Below are 27139 nucleotides of genomic sequence, written 5' to 3'. Positions count from 1 at the left end.
ATGTCTAACATCACAATATTCTACAATCACCAGGTGGATAGGAAAATTATTTCCATCCTCTGGGAGCACCACTTCCACATTCACTCCAAGTGCTCAGACGTCTTCTGACATAAGAGGATGACGTTTTCCCCCTTGGAGTGATTTTTCCTCTGGAGATGCTGACCTGCACCAGACTACCACATCCTGCAATTATTGTCTGAGAAATAACCAGCTATGAGCAGCACCCTCAGTTTGGAGTTCTGAGCGCCCACTATTACTCCTCAGTAACACTCTTTATTTCTGTTCTGCTACTTGTGTGGACAATTGTATCGCTGGTTCCAGCTTTCATAAACTTTTCAGCAACTGCTTTGCACCAGTGAATTATCAATTTTGGTGGTAATGTCATAAAATTATTCTCTGTCCACTAACTCTTCTGCTGCTGTTGGATTCAAGGTGCATTGTATGACCTGCTTTAAAAGCACAATATTTATTAGCACATTAAGGTAGAGATTTAAAAACAGAAAACATTTCTGCTTTTCTGAGACGTGAATGCAGCATCAGTTGCACACCGTAAGTTCTTCTACTTTAAGTTTCCAGTCATTTATTTCTTTTACAAGATGAAATTTCTCAGCTTCCATTGCCCCAGCAGTTTGACTGTGCCGGTTCACAACCTGGGTCACATTATTGATTTGCTTTTGGAGGATCTCAATAATCCTCTCCTTCTCCAACAGCTGTAGTTTCAGTGTTTCACACTCTGACTGCACATTGTGTAAACAGCCCCCTTCGTTCTTCAGATGCTGGAACTCCTCCATCCTGCTGCCAAGTTGTGAATGCAGCTTCTTGATTTCCTTATCAGCAGCCTCAAGGGCTCTCTTTCTCTCTCCTGCAGATGGGCCCTCAGATTTGACACTGTTTTCTCAGCAGTCTCTGCATCGATCTGTTTGGCTGTAAGATCTTCTTTAACTTTACGGAGCGTTTCTTGCTTTGACTCCAGCTGGACACTCAAAGAAGAGATTCTTCCAAAGCTTTCATTTGTTTCCTTGATTGCAGCCATCTGAATAAGAGCAACACTGACCAAGACAAATGTTTATTTCTGCCCTTAGAATTTCCTGTCACAGTTCTGTTTTTCTATAGTTCATTTTAAGTATCTCAGTTTTACAGGAAAATAGGTCAGTATAGTCTGGTCTACAATGAATGTGTGATTCTTCAATATTTCTTTTCTCTTTCTTTTATTTCTGGAGGCAGAAATGTGTTCCACTTAAAGCATAAAGTGCTGTGACTCAGGAGCTACTAATAGTACAAAATAGAAACAGAAGAAAGGAATGAACTTCCTGGTGGGACGAGTTTAAAGGAAAAATGATGGAGTGAGAAAATGTAGAAGGATGTGTGAGGTAGCCCAAGCCTGTGGTTGGCAGAAAATAAGGGAGTTGCCTCAATCTTGACTCATAATGCAAAGCGAGTTACCTAATTACAGCTCATTTCTGAGGGCTGAAGTCTTGAAGGAAGGGGAATGTACGACAGGCAGTGCCTAGGAATCTGCTTTGTCAGAGTAATTCTTCTGACTTAGCACTGCATTCAGCTTAGAGTTAGAAACACAAACTGCGTCATGTTTTCATTAAGCACTACATCAAGCAAGGCATTATAACGGCCTTCAGTTTACTAATTATTCTTACAGAAGTGCTCACTACCAAATATAGTGTCTTCAATTGTTTGTTCATTACGTCTTACAGCACCAAACTTTCTGGAAATTTAGAAGATGATGTTTTAGAGGTTTACAATCAGAATCAAACCCAGGATCAGCAGAACATTCATTTTCTCCTAGGGCTTGCACGTCAAAAATCAACATTAAAAATAATACTTCTACTTTCTCATCAGTAAAGAGAAATGAAGGCTGGACATGTCAGAGGAATAGAAAAAAAAAAGTGCAAATCATGACTGTCATGTATCTGCACCTTTAAAAGGAAAATGTTAGTGCGTAACCTCCCAAGGCCTTCCAGCTCTGGTAACCAGAGTCACAATATTCCCGCCTGAAGTACATCCCCCAGCGGTGCCCCTTCTATACAATCATCGAATAGTTTGGTTTGGAAGGGAGCTTAAAGATCATCCAGTCCCAACTCCCCTGCCATGGGCAGGGACACGTCCCACTATCCTGAACACTGTCACCCTGCACCTGCTCATCAACCTGGTACTCCATTTGTCTGTGACGCTTAGTCCTCATTTCCCTCACTGTGTTCTCCATGCGCTGCAATTCCTTGTTTTTGGTGTCTAGTTCTTTCCTCAGATGGTCAATGGCAATGCTGTTGTCTGTGTTCCAATCCCAAAACCATTTGTTCCACTCTTTTTCTAGACTTAATTCTATCTCTTTTTTTTTTATGAAATTCAGCCTACAAGAAATTAAAATCATCTCCCTCCTTGAATCACATTTGGGATTGGTTTGTTCTTTCTCTTAACACTGGCAACGTTCACTTGTATGTTTACATATCGCCGTAGAGACAACTCCATGGATTTACATCAAGTAGGAATATTGGCTAAACCAAACTGACACCTCCTACAAGCTTTCTTCCAACAAAGCAGCAAATTTCGACTTTACACATTGCTGTTGTGTTTTGAAGAACGTAACACCTCGATGCTGAATTCTTTCATGTCATTTGTATCTCTCATACAGTCAGCATAATCAACAAAATGCAAAAAGATCCTATTGTGTCAACATCAAATGAAAAACAATGAAGCACTACACTATACACCAAGGAAGGCTGCTCGTGATAAATCCCCATTGCTACCGCTAAAATGAATTGCTCATTGCTTGCTTGATTTCATGCCATAATTCATCACACGGTCTCCAGGGCTTAAATCTTTCCCACCCCAGACATAATCATAACAGTACATAATTGAAATTATAAATAGCAATTTAAAATGTAAATACTATTAAAAATACTGACATACACATTTCAAAGCTGCTAATTTCAAAATACGAATTGAAAATGTGCCCAGACTGAGTTATCAACAGGCATTTCTGCTAATCGTTGCTTTGGCTGTTGTTAACTACCTGCATATTGTCAAAGCTGAAGTAGAGAACTCAGCAGGAAACTCAGAGAATGGCAGAATGAAAACATGAGCTGAAGACACAGAAATAAAAGGAATCCTAAAATTAGATTCCCAGTCTTCAATTATCAATAATTATTCTGACTCCAGACTTCTCCATAGCTATCTAAAGTCATAGGGAAGGATTATTCCTGAATAGGAGAACACCATAGGGAATGAAATAATTTCAGAGTCTCCTTCAGAAGCACTGTGACAAAACTGGGCAAACAAACCTCATGAAACCACACAAACTAATATCCCCAAAGTCAGCCATTAAGGAATAATCTTATGTAAGTAGAAAAGCAAGGCTAATTGTAGTACATGAAGTTGTGATGAAACCAACCCTATGTGGCATTTTTTTTTCATGCTGTATGCTCAGTTTGTGAATATTCTCAATCAGTTACAAAGGAATGTTAAGCGCTGTTAGGAAAATCCTGCATGTCTTGCAAAATAATTGTTGAGGGACCAAGGTTCCTTAATAGTGGGATCTAAACCATGTGGTTAAAGCAAAGGTGGCTCAGCATCTTTAATATGGTTTGCATAGGATTCAAAGATTCTGAATTTATGACAAAGTTCATCTGAATTCTGGATGCGCTGCATTGCTCATGGCAAGGGCCTCTGTGAAGCTTTCTTCATGGCTAATTCAAATTACACTACAAAATAATCCTAAAACTTAATTATAAGGAGGTTGCTGCACTTTAGAAAGAAGCAGTGCACAAATCTGAACACCAGCAGTAAGGAAAGGCTTTTAAAAAGCAAGATTTTTTCCTACGCTATCGTTTGTATTTACCAAGAATTGATGAATCGGGTCCTTCAGATTTCCAGATTCTTGGCTGCATTTATCCTGTGCTGTCTGAGCTTCTGCTTTCTCAGAATGAGCCAGGTGCAACTGCTTCTCAAGATCTTCAAGCTAAAAGACAAATATTCATTAAGAACTATTTTAACGTACTCTATTTTAAATAGCACGATGGATTTCTTCTAGTTTTCTTCTAGGTTCTACCTGAAGGAAGTCTAAATGTCATCTTTTGGCTCAATAGAGTTATTCCCTAGGCATATTCAGAATTGAGATATCTTCCTTTAGTGATTACCCTCAGGTTCACTGCACAGTTAATTGAGGTTCCTGAGAATGAATTGATTTCCACCCCAATCCACAGCTCTAAAAAAATTCCCTATCTACTCTGTAAACATTGAATGAGACGGGCAAAGAGCCACTTCAGAAAAAAACCAGTTCAAGTCTTTTGCTTGATTTGCAGTACTACTAGTTAGAAAAGCTAATATAATACGAATACAAGTAAAACACAATTTATACAGAATCATTCAATGAGAAAATACTCAAAATCTTCTATAGGGCTTTTCTAATGGACACTTTGGGATCCGCAATCTCTGTTTTGGCTAGGGAGAATTTAGTCAGAGCATATATTCAGCCATATTCACTTTGTGTTTAATGATACAGTGAAGTTCATCAGATGCACTTCAGCCTAACAGCAGGTTTTACGTAGCTCAGGCAGGGAGTTACATTACTTCACTACCAAATACATTAAGAAACCTACAGGCAAACATGTTTTGCTCCAAGTGGGAGTCACTTTCTCTGAAAGGATGCAACTTCTGGTAGAGTAGGAGACAATCTTCTGACTGCTGAAACCATCTGCTATCAACAACTTACACTGGCTTTAGTTTCCATGCACTCCCTTGAAAACTTTAGTTGCTGAGGTGTTTTCCTACTAGAGAAGCCATGGAGAAATGCTTTGTATGGGACACAGTTGTAAAAGCTTTATTTAGATTCTCTGTCACACCTTCCCAGGAATGACTCCACATAACAGCCTGAGATCAAATGAGCTCCAGCTACCAACTCATATCTCATTGAAGCCTACCTTAGCAATTCAGTGATTACACTCCCTATTCAAAAGCAATTTTAATTGGACCAAGCCGTGTATTCTTTTACAGATAAACAAACCCAGCATTTTCTTGAGTTGGTAGATTGTGAGAAGTAGCCTTAAATTGTTCCCAGTTTCCAATTTTACATCTGTTATGAGATAAACATTATGAAAGGGGACATGCCTAAGGAATACACTACAGTTACAGCTGTACATGTGATATGACCTTATGCTGCGCACTTCAGGATTTGCATGAAAAGAATTCAGGTACATAGACCTAACATGAAAAGCATGCCATTTATTTTACTGCTCCTTGAGGATGAAATACAGTAATGGAGATTTACAAATTCTCCATAGTTTAGTTATGATGCTGTGAAAAGTCACTTTTGGAACTGACGAGTATGAATTTTAACACAAGTGAATCAAAGTAAGAGATAAAAGTGGAAACCTACAGAAATGATGAAACGCAATGTCCTTCCAGCTCTGCTTTACATTGCAAGACCACGTACACCACAGCTCCAGAGGCTTGGCCTGCACATCCCTGCCATTCCATTCTCAGACCTTTTTGGATGAGAGACCGTCAGCTCTGCCAAACTTCATGGCACTCCTGTGACCTGAACTTCCCCCCCGCCCCCAACAGTACGTAGGAGAGGGTGCCTAAATCCTCACGATTTATAATCTAAACTGGATTTGGACCCATCAAACATTTCTGCATGGGTCAGCTCCACTAATTTTTAAAGGGAGTGGAGAGCAACTGTTTTCAGATCATTTGCAAAGGAAAACATGAATTATCTTTCACCAAAAACAAGAAAGGATTTAAAGATATTGAAGCTGTTTATAAAACTGGAACCCAAAACAGTGAAATAAGCGAAGGATGCAGCAGAAGTAATATGGAAACAGGATATAAAATGCTGCATTCAGTGACAAAGCAGAGATCCTGTGGTGGGATCATTAAGACGTTCTCTCCACTTTGTCTGCACCAATTCCCTGCTGTGCTACCTGGAGAAGAGCTGGTCTTTGGAAAGATGTGTGGTTAAAAGGCATTTCTCAAGATCGATACTTTCTAGTGGGATTAAGGAATTGTTTGAACATAGAGGTGCTGGTCAGCCTGTCTTTCTTGCCTACATCATATCCTGCTGATAAGAAGCTTCTGGATTTCAATAAATGTTAAAATTTCTTAACTCACAATGGGGCACCTCTGGGCACCTGAATGCTTCTTAAGCACTGCTGTAATCTCTGTGTTCTCCCATCCTTGCACATACCAAAACAAATTTCCCAAAGAATTTTTCTGGGCAGTTCAACTTATGCACCAAGCTATTTTCACTGCCCTTTTTTTTTTTTTCACTGATATCTTTCTCTAGTGGCATAGTGGAACAATATTCTTCTCCTGCATGTGCAAGTGATGACCGTAGCACACAACTATTTTCTGCATTTCCAGAAGGCATTGTTTATGGTACGCTCTCAAAACATTTGTCAAAAGTATGTAGTGTTCAGCAGGTTTTGCAAAGATATTTTGTGTTAGAGAAAGAGTACCTGTTCTTAAAAATAATACAAACAAACAGAGTTAAGGATAATGTAATTTCTCTTATTGTCCACACAGTTTTTCTGAAGCAACCCCTTATCAAAAGGCTTCCCTTATGTATCCAGAACATTTCAGATCTCCATATATCTAGTTCCCTTGGCACTAAATGCTAACACATAAATCCATACACACCTTGTTTTCATACATCCTCTTAACTTCTTGTAATTCAGAGTGTAGCTGGGAAACCATAGATTCCAGGTGACTAACTTGACATGCATGCACTGAATTTTGGGTTCTTGTTTGTTCTCTAAGAAAAGTTTTAGGTAGGGAAATAGAAACTGTAAGAACTGTGAAAGCGTGAAATGTCTGTGGTTGTTTTCACCACAATCAGCATGATACCAGTGAATCTTAATGCTTTGAAGTATGATTATCATTCACAGTGGGATCACATAAGAATTACACCTCCTCACTGGTCAGATTTCCTCTCCGGTATCTATCTCACACAAAATTACAAAAATTGAAATCTTGATGCTTTTTATCTACGATAACTCATTCATTTTCAAGCAAGTTCTAGAAAAGCTATGTCTGCTTCAAATGCACCCCAACTATTCTACAAGCAGAACTGAGAACTGTTTTGCTATCAGCTATTCAACCAAGTATTAATGTATAACGTTATTTAAATCTCACCTTAAGATTGCAACACTGCATGGCATGCCCGCGTTTTTTTAACTGATTTATTGAGCACCCATTGGAGCCATCAAATGGCTGGTGAGAATTCGTGCTTTTATTATTCTCATGCAATTGTTACCAAATTTTATCCCAAATGAAAGTTATCCTTCCTTTAAAATGACCTCTCTTTATTACTTGTACACATATACAAACAACACAATTGTTTCCCCATTCTTCTTTGTGATTCGACTGATAGTGCTGCTGGAAATTAATTTTGTATCCAACTCCACAAAACATTTAGAAGGCCAAGGCTCTTGCACAATGCAGCCACCCTTTTAAACTTCATTCCATAACATATGGAAGGACCGTTTAACTTTTTAAACAAAAATACCAAGAAATCAAAAGTCCAGAGCGGAAAGTAGAGTGCAAGAGAAGCATAAGCTTTCTCTTAAACAAAAATTACTCTTGCCATTTTCTATACTATAATCAAAATCCATACTGAATGATCTCCACCTGGCTTTGGATATTATCATAGCTGAGTGCACAGCTAGCTTTGTCATTAAGTGCTGCCACCTCCTGTTCATGCTCACTCATTAGCTGCTCAACCCTGTTTCAAAAAGAAAATACTGGTTATACGTTTAGTCTTGGCAAATAATAACTTCTCCACTGAAGAGGTAATGATATTTTTCAGTAGCCAGATGTTCTACTGTGAATGAAACATTATGAACTCAGTGAATTACCCTTTTAGTTTGCACTGGTTACTGTATAATTCACGTGGGTAGCTGGGGAAATTAGGACTTCTGGAATTAGCAAAGACAAATCTCTTAGCAAAATTAGTAAGAAAAAGGTGATGTAACCACCAATGTGATTACTTTCAATCTTTTATCAATGGAACCAGTGTCCCAACAATTCCTACATGTTGCATAAGTGACCAATCACACCTATAAAAGTAAGGTGTACAGATTATTTCAAAATAATATTTTTCTGAGGCAGTGAATAAAACAGGAATTACTCAGTATGGGAAAGAAGACGCAACAGAAAGTCAAGAGCAAATAATCATCAGGAACAGAACAATCATTAAGTCCTCAAAAACACCACTTGCTGCCCCCAGCCACTCCCCTCACCAAATAATATCAATAGCAGAAAATAATGGCCGGCAGAACGTGAAAAAACGTCTGTTTATGTATTACAAATAAATAAATGAAGAACAGGTACCTATTTTGATGTTGCCGACACAGAAGAGGGCTTTGGGCCTGTGAATCTTTTCTCAATGAGTCCAGTTGTTCTTCCATCTGTTGTAAACAGATGACAATGTTAACCCCTAAAGAAAACATGGTCTAAACAGCAGCTTTGAAAGTGTGATTTCCTTCCTCTTGCTTCCACCTTCAACTGTGAAAATGTGCTCAATACAGGTTAAATTCCTGCATACCACCTTAACTGCAAAATTGCATTTGTACCTCTTTCTGCCATAACCATTTCCTTGGGCCAATTTAGATTCAGGTTTCACAAATATTTTCTAAAAAAAACCCAGAACACTAAGTGTTGGAAGGAAAAGTAGCACTTTCTTCACATACCAGGGAAGCCTTTCCTTTGAGGTGTGACGCCTCTGAGTCTAAATCTCCCAGGACATCAGTAAATGCTGTGCTCACGTTGTGGATGTGTAGGTTAGTAATATTCCCGTATTCACAGAGTTTCTTGCCTGTGCTCTCTTCATAGTCCTTTAAGATGCTGCGTAGTTCCAGCATTACTTCCTTATGGCTGTGTAACATCTTTTTCAGTTGCTCAGTTCGTCTGTCAGCCTCACTCAGCATCTCTTCCCGCAGCTGGTTGACAGCTTCTAGCTCTTGACAAGTATTCTTCAGCTGTATTTTTACATTTTCTTGGCTTTGGGATTCCTTTTGTCTGAGTTTGGAAACCAACGAAATAATTTAAAAAACCAGGATTCACAAGATGGATTCTTATCCCGACTAATAGGGGTAATACTTATGTTGTTTGAATGATAGAATAGTTTGGGTTGGAAGGGACCTTCAGTTCCAACCCTCCTGTGTTGGGCAGGGACACCTCCTACTGGCTCAGGCTGCCCAAGCCCCATCCAACCTGGCCTTGAACACCTCCAGGGATGGGGCAGCCACAACTTCCCTGGGGAACCTGGGCCAGGGCCTCACCACTCTCATGGTGAAGAAATTCTTCCTTATGCCTAGACTAAATCTGCCCCTCTCCAGCTTATACCCACTGCCTCTTAAAGCCCATCTATACACTCTCCATAACACGTTTGTCTTGGCTTTCATACCTTGCATCCTCAAGTGCATCTCTTTCCAACTGCACTTCCATCAGTTTGGTCTGCAAATCACCAATCAGTCTTAAGTTTGCTTTCTGTTGCTCATGTAGCTTGGTGGCCTTAAGGAGATAAAAAACAACCCCCCAGGCTAAACCAACCAAAATACTGAATTCATAACCTAAAACTATGACCCAGAGAGCAGCACGGGTATGGGAATTAGGAGGTGATTTGTGTTTCTTAGTTATGAAAAATTGTATTTCTTAACCAGTCGGTCACAATGCGCTGTGGAGGACTGACTATACACAGAACACTGTTACAGGGATTGTGCCAACAATGTTGTTACTCATTGCCTATTTCTGTCTGTCAAACGGCATGTGGAATCATGAGGGCCAAGTACAATTTACAGCAGCCAAGAAGCTGCTCAAAATAGTGCTGGCACAACTCTCCAGACTCAGCAATGACAAAACCAACAAGAGCTCATCTATACTCAAGAAGCTGCCCCAAATTTGCAACTCACTTCATGCAGCCTCTTCTGCACATCTCTACCTTTCTGCAGGTATTCTTCCAGAACCTTTTCCATGTGTTCTTTGCCAGCACCACCCCTGTTTTTTTCTTCAGAATCAGTATGTATTTCATATTTGGAACAGAAGTCACTGTTGGATGGACTGCAACCAGTACTAGAAGAGGCTGAGTTTTCCATCACTGTGCTGAGAACAGAAGAAGCTAAAACATTCTGGATGCCAAGAAATGGGCTAGCAGCACCTGGAAGGCAAATAAATGCAAATGCTGAAACAAGAGTCATTATGTAAGACTACACAGTCATCTGTAGAAACTGGGCATTAGAGTCTCTCAGTGCCTGCCTACCAACTGTCAGTCCTAGCAATCATCTTTTCTAAGGACAATAAACCCAACCAATGTTAGGGCTGCACGCTGGGTGGGGAATACCAGCGTTCAGAGACAAATGCTTCAAAACTGTTCTGCCTTTACCTTGGGTTTGCATCAACAAGAGCTGTTCAAGATACAGGGCCAAAAGAGGATTCAATTTGAAACACAAAACATGAACTTACAAGCACCCTTGTAAATCACATAATACTCTGCAATTTTTATAGTGTTTTACTCCTAAATCTTGTTCTGAAGTCAGTTTAATGCTTGCCCGTGCTAGGCATACATTGGTACTTGGTCAAGGCTCCTTCTGAATCAAAGAACATATCATTGATTCCACTGGGAATTCAGTGGCTTCATTGTGGAGTTTCAAACCCCCTTTTGTTTGTCTTTCCCATGCCTCCCTGCAGAACACCACACAGAAATATTTGCTAAAAAGGCAGAACTGAATACAGAAGGGTATCCAGCTGCACTGCCCACAAACACCACTTGAAACGAATAACTGAAAAGAAAAGTGAAACAGAAGAATTTATCTGGTAACACAGTGCCACAACTTCAACTGCTGCAGCTCCACTGTAGTCAAAACTACCATGTTTTGCTAACAGGCATAACAGATACCAAAATGTCCGATGTGTGCAGCCATCTGCCTTTCTGTGGTGGGAAAGAAGGCAGTCTTTGAGCGTCCTGACCAGCTTCTCCCACCTGCAGAGAACGGTCCCGAAGTCCCCCTGGCCTCTGCGAACCCTCCACACCTCCACTTTGAGAGGCATTTCACTCATCAGAGCATGCACTCCCTGTCACCTCACCATAGAGGCTGCACCCTCACAGTTAAGAGGGCCACCGTGCCGCTTCCTCCACCCTCCTCCCCAGAAAGAGGCCACCCTATAGCTGCAACCCACTCCTCCAACAGTCACCAGCTTCATCCCAGCACATGTTCAGGCTGGGAGCACTCAGCCCCTGATAAAAATTAGTTACTATTACAAAAAGTGGAATATTTTGATTTAAGTTGAAGTAGAGTTAAGTTCATCCAAGGAACTGTATTTTTGTAGGTTAGACACAACGTCCCTCTGACAGCACGGCTTCTTTCAAGCAGTGTTTTTCCAGACACTGCTCATCCTGTGGAGACGATAATGCTTTGTGTTCAGTGTGGTCTGTGCTGAACAGCGGGGTCTCCTGTGATCCCCTCTGTTTGCAGCCTTTCCCCATCTCAAATGGAATGTCAGGCAGGGCTGGAGCCAGCTCCAAAGTAGCAAGAGATTTGACTGTTGTGAAGTTCATAACAACATTAAAAATTGGAAAGTAATAGCATATGAATAAGATTTCTGGGAAAATTTATATGTATGCATCTAAGTGGGAAATCTGTTTTGTCCCCAGCTGTTGTCTTGCTGCATGTGACTGATGGAGATCACTCCTTCCTGTTTCCCAGGCCTGATTAAAGGGTGCTGGCTTTCTACAACTCCAAAACTAGTCTCAGAGTTTATCTGCTGGCATATTCGGTGTCACCTCAGCCCCAAAATGGCCTCTCAGGTCCCCCCCTCAGGTGTAGCCCTCAGCCCCTCTGCCCCAAAATGGCCACTCAGGTCCCCCCCTCAGGTGTAGCCCTCAGCCCCTCTGCCCCAAAATGGCCGCTCAGGTCCCCCCCCTCAGGTGTGGCCCTCAGCCCCTCTGCCCCAAAATGGCCGCTCAGGTCCCCCCCCCCAGGTGTGGCCCTCAGCCCCTCTGCCCCAAAATGGCCGCTCAGGTCCCCCCCCTCAGGTGTGGCCCTCAGCCCCTCTGCCCCAAAATGGCCGCTCAGGTCCCCCCCTCAGGTGTGGCCCTCAGCCCCTCTGCCCCAAAATGGCCGCTCAGGTCCCCCCCTCAGGTGTAGCCCTCAGCCCCTCTGCCCCAAAATGGCCGCTCAGGTTCCCCCCCTCAGGTGTGGCCCTCACCCCTCTGCCCCAAAATGGCCGCTCAGGTCCCCCCCCTCAGGTGTGGCCCTCAGCCCCTCTGCCCCAAAATGGCCGCTCAGGTCCCCCCCTCAGGTGTGGCCCTCAGCCCCTCTGCCCCAAAATGGCCGCTCAGGTCCCCCCCTCAGGTGTGGCCCTCAGCCCCTCTGCCCCAAAATGGCCGCTCAGGTCCCCCCCCCCAGGTGTGGCCCTCAGCCCCTCTGCCCCAAAACGGCCGCTCAGGTCCCCCCCTCAGGTGTGGCCCTCAGCCCCTCTGCCCCAAAATGGCCGCTCAGGTCCCCCCCTCAGGTGTGGCCCTCAGCCCCTCTGCCCCAAAATGGCCGCTCAGGTCCCCCCCTCAGGTGTAGCCCTCAGCCCCTCTGCCCCAAAATGGCCGCTCAGGTTCCCCCCCTCAGGTGTGGCCCTCACCCCTCTGCCCCAAAATGGCCGCTCAGGTCCCCCCCCTCAGGTGTGGCCCTCAGCCCCTCTGCCCCAAAATGGCCGCTCAGGTCCCCCCCTCAGGTGTGGCCCTCAGCCCCTCTGCCCCAAAATGGCCGCTCAGGTCCCCCCCTCAGGTGTGGCCCTCAGCCCCTCTGCCCCAAAATGGCCGCTCAGGTCCCCCCCCTCAGGTGTAGCCCTCAGCCCCTCAGCCCCAAAATGGCCGCTCAGGTGTGCCCGCCTTGTTGTACCCCTGAGCAACCCAATGCAAGCTGCTACATAGAATGCCTGACCTAATAATTCAAATCAGTGAACAGAAAAGCCCTCATTTTCTGATACTTAAAGAATAAAACAATGAAGGTCAGCATCTGGCCAGCAGTTCAGGAGCCAAGGAAAAAAGATGGGGTGGTCACAATAACCCTTATTTCAAACATTATATGGAAACAACAGAGGGATTGATGCCAACAGAATAGAGGAGGGAGCTGCTTTGCAGACCCCAGGCTCAATACACAACTAGGAGGACACCTGTTGTAATTAGTATTGAGAAATGTGATTAATATACATGTTTTTTTACCAGAAATATAATACCTATGTGTTAAATTCAGTGTATAAAAATCCTGCCACTTTTAGCTGCTGGCATATACGTTAGGAGGATCAACCCCCCGGTACCAAATAAAAAGAATGCCTGCTTCCTAACACCCTCCAATTAGTGTTTTTACTGATTTTGGTGCCCCCTCAGGTGTGGGTGCTCAGCCCCAAAATGGCAGCTCCTGGGGGCTCCCTCAGGCCGTGGGCACAGAGTTAAGGCAGCCTCACAACCACTGTATCACTGTGGCAGGAGATTTAGTAATGCTGTGCTTCAGACTGGAAATAAAAATCCTCTGCGAGGGGCCACCTTCCTTGGGGTATTTGGCCAAAAAAGGGCATTTTGTGGAGATCAGCTCAGACCACCAACTGACTGAAGGCAGTAATTGACGCGAGGAGGCTTCCTCCTGGCACAGAGGCGGCCAGAGGGCAACAAGCGCCTGTTCAGAAATAAAAATGAAAATATTTTGATTTTTTGCACCAGTCCCAGAAGAGGTGAAAAGGTTTTGAATTCCAAAAGGTGACAGCCTGACCAGTGTTTTCAGTTCTCGGGGAGAGAGCAGGTGCAGGGTCAAGAGGCCATTGCTGCACTTCTGTGAGGAAAATGAGGTGGCCGACTGCTGCGTTTTGGATCTTGATTTTGGGAGGGGACATGCAGACATCAACAGGCTGTCCTTTTTCTCCAGTTTTTCAAAATTACAGCTTATTCCAGCATCCCGGGTTTCTAGGAACAGGAGGGTGAACTGTGCCCAAACCAACATCATCTGAGATCTGCAAAGCTTCACTCAGAGCAAACCCAGGAGACAGACATATGTTTATATATTTAAATACCCGACTAAGAAGAAAAGTGCATAACCATTCCTCAACGAAGAGCACATCGTTTTGATTTATGAGAGGGGAAAAAAACCCACCCTTTGCTTTGTGCTAAAAGACAGACCTACAGGCAAAGGAAGAAATAGGGTTTAAGGCAGACTGCTTCAGACTGAAGGAAGGAAAGGAAGAATTTACCAGGTGAAAATAGACCTCTGGTCTCCACCCTCCCAGCTGCACCGTGTTCCAGAGTCATCAGTAGCAAAAAACACTCGCAGGAGATGGAAAACAGCTCGAGAAAATACTTCCTATTTTGCCATTCGGAAAAAGAGGCAGTGCAGAAAACCTGTATTTTTCTTCTATCCACAGAGGAGAGAGGCAAAGGAGTTTATAGGTAAATATGCTGTACAATAACCTGAAGGCAGGTTTCAATGCTCCATCAGTCTTGGGTGTTAATGCATGAAAACTCACGTACCTACCTCCAACTGATGCTGCTGAGGTTTGTTCCTCCTGGATTTTGGATGGCACGCTGAGGTTTTGCTCCTTGCTGTGGGGCTGGGGATGGAGGGAGGCACCGATTATCTTGCACTTGCTCCTGTGTCTATGCCTCCAGCCCCTCAATTCCTCTGGGGCCGCTGGAAGCCACCTGCCCCTTATCCCAGCCCCTTTTGCCTGACTCTGTAGTCTTGGGAACAAACTCCTCCTCTGGAGCTGATCATGTGCATGAGGGAGAGCCAATAAACACTGCATCCAGTGTTCCATTTCCCCAGAAAGTGTCACTTGGAGTCAGCCTCAATGGGAAACTCGATAGCTTTTTCCATCAGGGCCACGGTAGGGTGCTTTCTGGGGAGCATGACCTCTCCTGGCAGCAGAAGCCTTCTTAGACTAGTGTTTTGTGGGAGCTAGTCTTGAAGCAGCAGTTAGAACAGAGTAATTCACTTAGGATCCAATTCCTGAATAACTTTTTTTCTCTTTTGGGAATATCTCTAAAAAAATAAAATAAAAAAATCACCACAGGTCTCCTAGCAAGAAGCACATTTAAACCATAAACATTTCTTCCCCCCAGGAAACCATGAGTCATTCAGAAGCAGGGAATGGAGTAATTTATGCCAGTAAAAGCTCTGCTTCTAAAATACCTGGGTTGTACCCACCAGCTGTTTCAGGTTTGGTTAAAGATGTTAATAATGGCTTTAACTATTAAACAAGTATCTTATTTTGGGGGACATTTATTTATTTATTTATTTATTATTTATTTGGGGAATTAATTTATCTGAGCCTCTTGTATTTCTTCATATTAAACATAAATGCCTACAGAATTTGTCCTGTGCTTTAGAGGATGAGCTCAGACACAAGGCTGCATTGTCACGGCTTGCTGTGATGTCTGGCCTTACAATAACAGCATCTGGCCACGGTGCCTCAGGTGACTTTAGCTGTAATCCCTCTTGCAAGAAACAGCTGGGCTCAGAAACCTCTGCTTTTAGCAGATGGGTGGCTTTTAAATACACCCAATTGTGTACACAGCCTGCTAAGATGGCAATAAATCCTACAGAATTCTTGAATTAAATAAGGTGATGGCTACCCTGAGCATTTTGTGTTTCCCTCTTTTTTTAAAGTATGTAACTGACTCCTAACAAGAGAAACTCTTCGGCTATGGCATCATAATACTGCATTATGCCAGCTACTCACGTATCTTTTTTATCTTAGTGTTAGAATGAGAACTCTGCTTTTGTGCATCTTCATAATTTATTCCATTCAGAGTGCTGTTTCTCTGGAAGGGCTTATGGTAATGTATGGAAAATCAAGGATTTTTATTGCTGAAGTGGCCTCAATGTTGTTACATTTTTAATACTGTATAACAATAATTTATATGTTGTAGCGTTTTGGTGTTGTATTATGAGGACTCTCTTTTGGTTCCTGGTTCCAGATTTGAACTCTTGTTTCAGCAGGGTGCTTCCCTGTGCAGTGCATCAGGTAGCTGTAAATTCAGATGCAACAAGAAAATAATTGCAATTCTGAATCCAGATACTCTGAATTCACCTCCTTCAGTCATGACAGCACTTGCGCTCTCCTTAGTTGGACAGACTCCTCACTTTGGCTTGTTGCTTTTCAGTTTACTTTGGGCAACTGAGGGACCTAGAGCTATTTTGTGCCAGAGGCAATATTATATGGAGAGGCTGTTTTCACCAAAGAAAATTCTTTCTTTTCAGACTTCAAAAAACAAGTGCCCTTTCAAAGTTGAAATGGATGCAGATTCATTAATTTTGCAGCTTGCTTCTGTTTCTCAGCTTTGTTCTTTCCTTTCACTCTCAGATTCTTGTCTTTTCCTTTCTGTCTGATTTTTCATATTTTACCGCAGGCCTGTCCAGAAAAGGAGGCTTATTCTATGGCCTGGAAGGAAGATGTACACATATCCAGCCTGGAATCTGAGCAGAGCTTCCCCATGCAGCCCTAAGAATGTCTCTAGAAACAAATTTTGAACACTAGTTGTAGATTGTAATCCATTATTTTTGAGGCTATACAGAGTCTTAATGTGTATTCCTTCCTGTCATTTGTTTTAGAAGCAAGATGAGGTTTTACAGAGTGGAGTGAATGGATGTGTTACTGTCAGCTCGAGCTGATTGGAGGTAAGTATAGAAAAACTGTATTTTCTGTTTACTTCTTTCTAATTTTTTTTTTTTTATATATATAATAAAACTCCAGGGAAATTGCTACCCCAGGAAGGAATGATTCACTTCTTAAGGGATCCTGGGCTGTTTCAGGAGAGTTGTCTTTTGACACTTGTGTTTTGTTCCATCCTACTGCAGATTTAGGTGAATGGCTTCAGGATTTAGGGGGACAGGAGGAAGTGGGATGGCCACTGGTGCTTGAAGGCTGTCTGTTATTATTTAAAATTCCTGACACTCTTCAGCTTATACAGAACCCTTTCTGGAAGAAAAAGAGAAGTTTTTCTGTGGTATAACCAGTGAGCTAGGAAAAAGAAGCACTTCTCCTGTTTTTCAGCCTTTTCAGACTCCATGTATGACCATGAGCAGGTCACCCATTCCCTCTCTTTGTATCTGAAAGGTACAAGAACCCACATTTCTATCCCCTTTTGTCCACCTTGCCTATTTAAAATATAAATTCTCTTAAACAGAGCTGTTGCAAGCTTTACCCTCGCTCAGAAGCAGTTTGTGCACAACTAGAAATAAGAAAGGCTGCAAAAGCAGGAGGGAATGCAAGATAGCGTACGCCTCCTCATCCTGAACTTTCTGTCAGCCTGCTTTTAAGGGCAGTTTTGTGCCAAACACATTGTTTTGGGTAATCGGTTACACTTCTGCCCGTCTGATGTTCACCTCTGAGCCATTTTGGCATGTTACTCCTGCTCAGAAGTCCTTTCAGTACAGATGAGGGCTGCTTTGTATTATAAAATTTTTGTTTAGATATAGGTTATGAATTTGCTCTCTCTGAACTCACAGGATATAACTAAAGAGCAGGTAGATTTCTGAATGTTTAATTCCCCGATCAACAAGGCAGTAACAGATGCACACAAAATTGAGGAGATTAACTTCCTTTGTTTGATTTCTAGGTTAACCCATAATCTGACCTAACGAATTGCCAGCTCAGGGACCCAAGTAAGATCAATAACATCACCCTGAATGCTTAATAAAGAAGGGAAGAGCACAACAAATCTTCCCTATCTGAAAGGGAAGAGCACAACAAACGCCTATAACTAAACTGTAAAGTGCTTGCACTTCAACTGATGAACTGTGAGAACTGATACTGCCAGCAGAGGGGGGCAGTATTGCTCTTATGAACTTTATTTGCAAAAGACGTTGGCAATATTTGAATGAATTTGAGAAAAGTCAGAGCAGCTGACAGCAAGGAGTGAGTGCCTTTATTGATGATAAACGTAGTTTGATTGTGAACTTGGAAGAGTGAAATCGTTGGTAATTTCTCCTGCTCTAGCAGTGTAGTTCTTGACAATTGTCTCTAATCCAAATTTATTTTCTCTCATAACGAAACTGTGCAAAATTTCAATTAAAATGTATTATTCTGCAAGGACAGCCATTTTCTCAACCCAGGTCCTTCTATTGCATTCCAACAGAGAGTATCTCGGCTCTGTCCCAGAGAGGAAATCCTCACAGAAAGATTCCTTTCTTGTAGCAAACAGTGCTGAGACACTTGTGCTATTTTAGATTCTTGCCAGTGGCAAAATGAGAGAAAAAAAAGTTTTGTATTGAATAGTTTGAAATATTTATATGTAGGTGAACAGTGAATATTGCTTTAATTGTTTTCATCACTGAAATCTGTTTCTCAGAAGAATTAGTTTTCAGCACAGCAATGCTCATTAATCACACTTTCTTGATCAGTATAGTTGCTGTATGTTATTAAGTTATCTTGCACTCCTGTGCAAGATAGCTCCGGTTTGTTTGCATTGTGTCTGGCAGGAAGTTAAATCCAACGTGTGTGGGCTGGAGCTGCTGCTATCTCTAGCGTTCCAAACATCCTTTGGTTCCTTTAGGCATCACCAAGAGGTTAGCGTTGGGACGATGGCCCAGACAGTTTTCTCAGTGAGAAATGTATGAGTAACACAGATAGAAACTGGGTTCTATAAGCACCTGATGGGTTTTTAATTCCCATGTGGAATCGGTGTTTTATGAGAAAGCAGCACAGTACCTGGCAGCCCTTTTTGGGTGTCTGATCAAACCCTTTCCCTTTCCTAGTCACAGGGTCTCTGGTATATGAATGGATGTTTTTTAGAGCTGGATTAACAGCATGAAGGCCTAGCAAATCTGGAGGTAATAGAGGGAGGAAGTTGTGTGTTTGCAGTGGTGACAGGTTTGATGGAGTTATTGGCAAACATGTCTTTGGATTCAACACCTGAAATGAACTACAGTGCTGGAGTAGAAGTAAATCTGTACTTCAGAAATTATGTTGATAGCTGTTAATCATCAGCCACTGTAGGCACCGTGAGAAATAAAGCTGTTATTGAAATTCTGGTGCCTGCAGACATTAGGTGCAGTGGACAATGTTTTTTATTGGAAATGGATATAATCTGAAGTACCACCTTTGGCTTGCTAACAGGCTGGCATGTTCTTACCCAGTCTTTAATAGTCCTGATGGCTATGGATAGGAGGATATGGACCCCAGGAGACAGCTCCCACAGCCTTAGCCTGTCTCTGGAAGGCCTGAGGAGGGACAGGAATGAATTGCTCTTTGTGGTGACTTGGAATGAGGGTTTTTACAGTGAAACACTAGGAGCGTAAAACTACAGAAATCTGATTTGAGTCAGGCTGAAGGGTGAGTTCTGGATGAAAGCAATCTGTAAGCCCTACCAGGGTGTGAAGCTAATGAAAACGGAGGGAAGTGGAGGACACGAAGCTCAATATAAGCAAGGACTGAGGATCATCTACTATGAAAAAGTAATGGGAGTGGCCTCTTTTTCGCATTCCTTTTCATGGCTATTGGGAATGAGAGCTGGGACGCATGGGGCAAATAGAAGGCTCTGGGGAAACTGTAACATCTTAAAGGGGATGGGAATGGGACGGCATGAACAAATGCAAAAATTTCTGGCTCTAGAGACACAGTTCTAGAGCTTTTACCCCACAGCTCTTTATGGGTTTGTTAACACAAGATCCTTATGGCTTTCAAAGCCTGAAGGAGAAATAATGCACATCCCAGGCACACTAAGATCGAAAGTGTGGGCACCTTTGAGGGTTAGGCACTATTATTACGTTACTCAGCTATGCCTGCAGTAAAGACGGCAATCTGTGGGCTGTTTTCTCTATCATCCTGTTCAAAGGCTGATAAAAAACAGGAAGGTTTTTAACACCTTCAGCGATGTATGCTGTAAACACCTGGTTAAGCCATGAGTCAAATGCCTACGTGTGTAAACGCAAGAACAGACGAACCCACATCGATAAGTTCTTCTGTAGGCATTGGCAACTGCCTACATTAATAAAAATATCCAAAGTTCTTAGTATTAATTTCTTATTCCATACATTGGGAAAGCATTGACCATAATTTTATGACAACGTAAATGCGGGAAAGAAGTATGTTCAGGGAAGTTGGTAGATTCCATGTGGAGGAAAAGCACTTGATGAGAGCAAAATTATTAGCTGTGCTCTGCTGTGCTGATTTGGAACAGGTCCATTGTATTTTCAGCAACTGACAGTTTGGATTGTTACAATTCCTTGGCAAGGACAATAGAAAGATGGTGGTTTCCGGGGACATAATAAAAGGGTGAGCTCCGGCTTTTGCACACTGCATTTTAGAATTGCATGCTTGACGTGCACAATTGGGCAGCGCTGCCTTACTTCCCTTAATCCCTCTCTCTCTCTCTCTCTCACGCTTCCTCACCCTCCCTCATAGCAGCAGTGGCTGCTGCAGCTTTGGCAGATCATCGGGGAGAGCACAGAAAATGAAAAGAGCTCAGCTATCGTCTTGAAGTTTTCCCCAAAGGATTAATTTCACCTGCTTCTCTAGTTTTCCTCATTCACTATTTTGCCATTTTAAATCCAAAAAGTTTGGAGTTACTTCACATAATTTTAGGAATGGACTTTCTCTCTTCTCCTCCCCCAGCCTTTTCCTTTTTTTTCTTTTTGACAAGTCAGAAAATTGTGAAGTAAGCGGACAGAGTAACTGAGAGCACGAGAGGGAGAAGACGCTTTCATTCTTTTAGTGCAGTGGGCTGAGGCAAGAAGGCCATTGTAATGGTAAATCGCATGCAGAAAGGAAGAAAAGACTGATAATCAATCACAAATGAAGCATTTGGTTGGATTTTGGCAATTTGCTGGCCAGAGGCTTTTAAATCTATAAACATTATTTTTCCTCTTCTGCCCACAACTTTAAAAGCGCAAGTTTGATCTACTGAAGACATGAAGATAAATCTTTACAAAGCTATCATGCCCAGAATGGCTGGGAACGGGGAAAGCACAGTGCTGAAATGCCTGTGAAACCTCACTGTTCTGAAGGAGAAACAGCATGCTGAAATGTTGGTGGGAAACATTTTCAACCCATCACCTTGGACTCCAGCTCTGAAGGGAAACTTTCCATCTCAGACTCTTTTTGTTTCATGCACTCAGAGATGAGTTGTGGCGGGCTTCTGGGGAGTTTAATCTACAGCCTTGTCGTTCTGTGATAGCCTGAGTGTTTTTTGTATTTAACTGAGTATGTGATAGGACGGATGAGGATGTTAGACAATATTAACACCGGCTTATCATCTTCAGAGACCAGCATTACCCGTAAGGGAAGATACATCTACCTGGAGGCACTGCTTCAAGGAGGTGCTCCATGGGGATTCACGCTGAAAGGAGGACTGGAGCATGGGGAGCCATTAATCATCTCAAAGGTATTTTTCTTGTTTTAAATGAAATGCAAACAAGTTATGAGTGGTGCCCGATTTAAAGGGCAAGAGTTGTAAAATAACACTGAAATGTTATATTTGACACTGTATTTGGCCTGGTTTTGAAAACTGTTGAGCACCTATTCAAGTCAGGAGGTTTGCTCAGGAGCCACGTATTTGAGCAACATGTGAGAGCTCTCAGCATTGTTTAACGATCAAAGTGCAGGTTTTGTCCCACAGGAAGGATCTCAGCTTGCAGGAATTGCCTCTGTTTATTTCACTACTATGAGTGACAGTGAGAACGGGACTCGCATGAGGTGATCTTGCATCATGAGATCATAGCATATCTGAGTGTGTTCAGTAATCCATCACCACTTCTGCAGAGAAAGGAAAGTAAGTGCTTGAAGTCACAATGTGATGTTGGCTGATTGTAAGTGTGTGTAGGGAAATGGAAGAATAAATACTTGTGCCTATGTGGTACGTGTACATATTATGCTATGTTAACAGTTTGCTCACCCTATGTACTCTCTGCTTACTAAATATCTTTTAAGTATGGTATGTCTTCAAGATTTTTGTTATTTTAATTATTCATGATCAAATATTGGCAACAGGCAAGTAGCAGCATAGCTCACAAGGATATTTTGAGGGGAAAAAATAGGAGAGTTCCTCATTCTTATCAAACCGGGCTATTGTAAATTCTCAAGTGCCTCAAGATGCAGACACTGAAGACAGAAGATTTTCAAAAGCATTGAATTTCAAAAACATTGAATCTGTGAATATCTAAAATGTGTTTTACCTATGGCCCTAAAACTGTTTTGAAAATAGGATTTAGGTAATTCCGAAGTTTTACCATATTTAATGGCTCTTAACTGCATTTCTCTGCTGTGTCCTCGGTCTGGTGCATTCTTCCTATTTATGGGATGTGTTTTTATAGTGAGCTGCATGTACGTACTTATGTCTGATCTTAACCCCTAGTGTGAACTTGGATGTTCAGGAGGAATTCAAGGGATTGGAACCAACATCAGCTAAAATAAAACGCTGACATTCAGGATCAATGTTACTCAAATGCTGCAATGCCTTGTGTGAACAGTCACATGAAGACTGTCAGCCACTTGAATAATTCACCTGAGGTGAATTATTTGTAATCAGTGCCTCTACGTGTTGAAAGTAAAAAAAGAGAACTTCTAGAAGAGTTCTTGCATCGCAAAGAAACTTTAGAAATTTCACACAATCATCTTTCTGCAGGACCTTCTTAGGGATAGCTCAGCACAGCCACATAAAGCAAAACCAGCCTCACTGAAACAGCGTTATAGTTTTTCATTTTAGAAACGCGAGGGACTAACGCTGCAGTCACGTTGTTCACTTCTATTGGTACTGCTCTGCATTTGGGAGGAAAAGGTTTCTTTTTTGCTTTGACACTCTTCTATGATGGAAAAAACTACCGGTCTGTTTTTTTCTTTTAATTGGGGGCAAGGAGGCAGAGAGGGAGAGATGGCTCTGGCTGCTGTACGTTAATTAATCTATGGGATTTGGTTTCCACAACAACCAGGCCCCTTAATGTCAAACATGCCTGGAGTGTGCATGGCGCCACTGGGAGCTGCATGACTTGTGCCTGCCTTCTGTGAAACAACACTGAAAAAATGTGGTGGGTACTTTTGGTTGGGTTTTTCCCCCCCCCCCCAAGCTTGTAGCAACTGCTTGGTATGTGCTGTCCATGTTAGCATTTCGTTGTTCTGCTCACGCATTGGTGACGCAGAGCTGGAGAGTGGTTTGCATGTGAAAGCTGTTCTTTCTGGAATTCACACAGCACCTGTAGCTGTTTCCTGGTTTCCAGTTTCAGCTCAGAAATTCCTCTTGTGTTTGAATTCACGATGTGCTCTTCAGTTATTTGGCTAATTCAGTATTATTGTGTGGCTTATACTGGAGAGTAATGAAGAACTGTGGGGAAATGAAAAATTAGATCATGTGGCAGTTAAAATTCTGTACTTGCACAAAGGAACTTAGGGAATCAGAATGGTTTGTGTTGGAAGGGAACATTAAAAATCACACTGGTTCTGCAGGTATGCAGTAGGAATGATCTGATAGCAGTCCTAATTAATATTACCTATAAATATCAGAAAATGTGCTTGTCAGGTTTTAATTTCTGATTGAAATTAAGGAGTTTTATTTCTGTTTCAGCTCCCTGTTGTGTTTTGGCAAACACTTTGTATTTATGTCCACTTAAGTGTCTGTTTGTGTTGACAGGGTGGTGTTCAATGGCCTCAGTGTAAATGAAAACGTAGATTTCAGCTAATATTTAAGCTGGTACCCAGGAAAGCTTGCAACATGACTTAAACCAGTCAAAGTAACATTGATACTTTGTTATAGAATACTCACAGGCAGCAAGTCTGTCTAAATGCAATAGTTCTTTCTGTCCATCAAAAACACGCTCACTTGGGACCCACATGTATTGGCCTGTCTCAGCTTCAGACCAAAGGCTGTGATAGAACCTTAAACCCAAGATGAGTGAATTTACAAAAGGCCCACATGCACAAAAACTGGTTCTCTCAGCCATGTGCAGTTCCTGGGAAAGACAGATTTTTCCACCAATAGTATGCCAAGAAATTACCCCCAAAGCAATGAGAGCAGCAATTAGGAATGTAAGTTGCCAAAACCAGACCTATATCCTTAGCTGGGAGGAGGTGCTGCTTTAGAGATCTGCTGGCCACAATTTTAGAATCACCTTCTAAATCAGAATCAGTTATCTGCCACTGTTCTGTACAGGTCTCTTTGCCATATGGGTGCATTGCTGTGCTACTGTGCAACCAGACAGGCCAATTTCTCAGAGGATGAGTGGTGGTGTACACAGATGGGTGCACTTGCAGTTAAACACACTAGTGAACACTCTGCTGCGTCAGCCTCGATGCTCAGCACATCATGCAACCACATCTAAATCAGCTTGGCAGAAATGTTGGCTGTGCCGCTAATATGAACTTACGTACTTAAAACAGATGACCTTTTTATGTGAACACCGTTCTTTTCCCCCTGTGGAATGACAGACCTATACTGAAGCAGTTTCTTCACAGCTAATTCAAAATCCGCAACATAGATCTCTTTGTAATACGTTGCTGGAGGTGAAGAAAGATCACACAAAGGAAGCTGCTTTGACATTCCCTCTAGTCAACTTTTTCCTGTCTTCTTTCTGGTCTGGCTATAAACAAGTCATCATGTGAAGGCTGTAAGTCATAATATGCTATATTCTGGCTATATGGGACATTAAAAGAAATCATACTGTTTTTCAGTAACAGGAAATATCCAAATGCTTAACAGTATGTCACCAGAATGGAAACTCTGGATGTTGACTGTCCTAGAGGAGCACTTAGCCATCTTGGGAATGTAAGGAAGTTCCCTTTGTCTTCTGGAGCTGCCTCTTGGGACTTTAGGACTGTGTGTGGTATTCCTGGACTGTCATCCAAGCACAAGCTTGCGAGGGAGCCTCAGAAATAAGCTTTATGGAACATTCCCAACATTATTTTTCTGTTATACCAGAGGGAAAGGAAAGACAGAATGGGGAAAAAGTAATGAGTTGCATGTTCCTTTTCTGCTGCGCCTCAAGGGAATGTCCAAAAATCAGTACCTAAATTAGCACCAGAATGTCACTGGTCAGCGCTGGGACAGTGTCCAAAATGATGAATCACAGGCTGCAAATTAACAAAATGTGTTTTGCCATTTGTATTGTTTCGGTGGTGTAAAAGATGTTGTCAGTGAAGGGTGTAGGTGAGAGTCTGAAAGGGAGCTGTAGTCCTAGCAGTCTTCCTGGGAAAGAATTTCCCACTTACACAAGCTTGGAGAATAGCTGTCAATCAAACTCTTTGCTTGGAACCATTCACAGTTTCTCCCTGTGTTTTCAAATAAATAAGTGTCTTCTGGAGGTGAAGGGGAAAAGACTTTGGTGGCAGTAATAAACTGCTTCTCTCGGATGAGCATGTTATGCTATTTTTTTTGTTTTGCCAGCTGAGAGAACTTTGCAAGTTTGTAGACCTCAAAAATTCCAGCCTAGACCTCCAGAGAATGTGCTACTCTCAGTTATCAAATACTCCTTTGGCCAGCAGGTTCTCAAGTTTTTAATTACTTTCCTTCCTTAAAATATCACACTTTTCTTCTTCTGTCCATTCAAGTTCAAACGGTAACTAATACTTCAGAAACAGTAGAAGTCGAATCCCCCGTAGCAACCTTGGCTTCTCTGTTTTCAGGTCTTGGTTCACATAATTTGATCTTTATTATACCTGTTTAGTAATCTAAACCATGTAATTTTTGCCCAGATATGGGGAGATCTGCTCGTAGTGGAAATTTCATTAAACAAATGGCTCCTTCAGCTGGAACTGGAAATTTCATGAGAAATGCAAAAGCGGTTGCAAGTAATGCTGAATGTTTAATAGGAACCTGATTTCTTTTGGCCTCAAAACCATGATAATACCCAGAAGCAAACCCATATTTACATTTGTGTATTACTTTTTCGGCTCATTCTGAGCTGTAAGATCGATATTGCAAAAATTAAAGCCCTGATGGTAAAGGCAAACTGGTAACAGAAGCATTCATTCCCTCCCAATTTCCTGCAATAATTTTAATTTAAGGTAATTAATGTTATTCGGTCTCAACCATTTTGGAGCCAGGCGATCTATTTCTCCCATCGGTTTCTCACTGCTATCCACAAAGCTTTGGGATAGTTTTACCTGTTGTAGACTTCTGAAGTGCCCTTTCAATTTGAGCTCCATGTTGATGATACTAACAAAAGAGTTGTTTCTCTTGCCGAGGAATTAAGGCATCTGAAGTGTTCTTTCTCAGATGGCAGCTGTGTGGGAACACTTTTCACATGCTGAGCTGTAGTTCATCAGTTCTCTTCACTCCAAAGGGTAGGTCATTTACAAGGACCTCATGCCAGAGGCATGACACAGACTCAGAATTTTACCTCTCAGCAGGGATGTAGGAAGCAATAAAAGTTTAATAATAATAGGAATGGCTTTGGATGGAGCCTGAGAAATAATGCTGAATTCTTGTAAGGTGTTTAAACCTTGTTAGGAGCCTGATCCAACTTCTGCTGAAATGAAGAGTCCTCTAGCAGCTGGTGCTTACTGAAGCTCGTTCAGGCTGTCTTCCACAAAGCTCCGACTCCTGTGCTATGTTTCTTTTTGGCTGTAATGCCTTCTTCACCTCACTTGGGTGAGCTCAGAAAGTAGTTAGTGAGATTTAACGAGAATGGTTCTATGATTCCTGACAAAACAAAACTCAAAAGGCCACACTGGACCCCAGCTGGCCCACAGATACTTATCCCCGTCTCTGATCAAAACACTTGGAGTCAATGTTATTCCGTTAGATCAGTACCAGCAGTCCATTACTTTCCCCTCTTGAATGTCCAGAGTCACCGTAAACAATCCTGAGTTAGCTTAGGCACTGACAGGCTAAGTTTCTTTGCATCCATCCCCCATATCCCTGTGTGTGACAAATGGCAATTTAGAAACCATTAACCTTTCCATAGGGCTGCAAGCACAAAAAGATGGCCAGTGCTCACATTAGAGAGGCTTGTCTGAAACTGGCAGAGTTGTGATGGACTTACTCACCCGGGCATGGGGACATAAAGCTGAGCCAGTGGCGTAGTGACTTGTTCTGTGATTATTGTTATTATAAATATTTTTCTTTGAAAGCTTCCACACTTATTCTTGGCTGTTTAGATATGGACTCTATTTTTCTCCTTACTGCTGAAGAATAATTTGGGACCTATGAGTTGTTAATTTT

At 42.2% G+C, this 27139-nt stretch overlaps 2 protein-coding genes across 2 annotated transcripts in view; one reads left to right on the top strand and one right to left on the bottom strand.

Annotated features, from left to right (window-relative positions):
• CCDC158 (coiled-coil domain containing 158) overlaps positions 1-14708 on the bottom strand; it is a 52886-nt gene extending 38178 nt beyond the window's left edge. The window contains 12 exon segments of the mRNA XM_054066179.1: positions 549-851; positions 854-1033; positions 2162-2338; positions 2340-2363; positions 3851-3970; positions 6649-6763; positions 7625-7732; positions 8341-8417; positions 8700-9027; positions 9416-9522; positions 9921-10165; positions 14523-14708. Of these exon segments, the coding sequence (XP_053922154.1) occupies positions 549-851; positions 854-1033; positions 2162-2338; positions 2340-2363; positions 3851-3970; positions 6649-6763; positions 7625-7732; positions 8341-8417; positions 8700-9027; positions 9416-9522; positions 9921-10103 (1722 nt within the window). The 5' untranslated portion in view covers positions 10104-10165; positions 14523-14708.
• Positions 14709-20309: 5601 nt separating this feature from the next.
• The window catches only part of SHROOM3 (shroom family member 3), a 140059-nt gene continuing 133229 nt past the window's right edge, over positions 20310-27139 (top strand). Inside the window, exon 1 of the mRNA XM_009566139.2 lies at positions 20310-21373. Coding sequence (XP_009564434.2) covers positions 21209-21373 — 165 coding nt within the window. The 5' untranslated portion in view covers positions 20310-21208. The remainder of the gene's footprint in view (positions 21374-27139) is intronic.

The sequence above is a fragment of the Cuculus canorus genome, chromosome 4 (assembly GCF_017976375.1).
Source record: "Cuculus canorus isolate bCucCan1 chromosome 4, bCucCan1.pri, whole genome shotgun sequence".
In the NCBI taxonomy this organism is placed as follows: Eukaryota; Metazoa; Chordata; class Aves; order Cuculiformes; family Cuculidae; genus Cuculus; species Cuculus canorus.
Note: the sequence above shows the minus strand (reverse complement) of the source record. Positions and strands in the feature narration are given on the sequence as shown.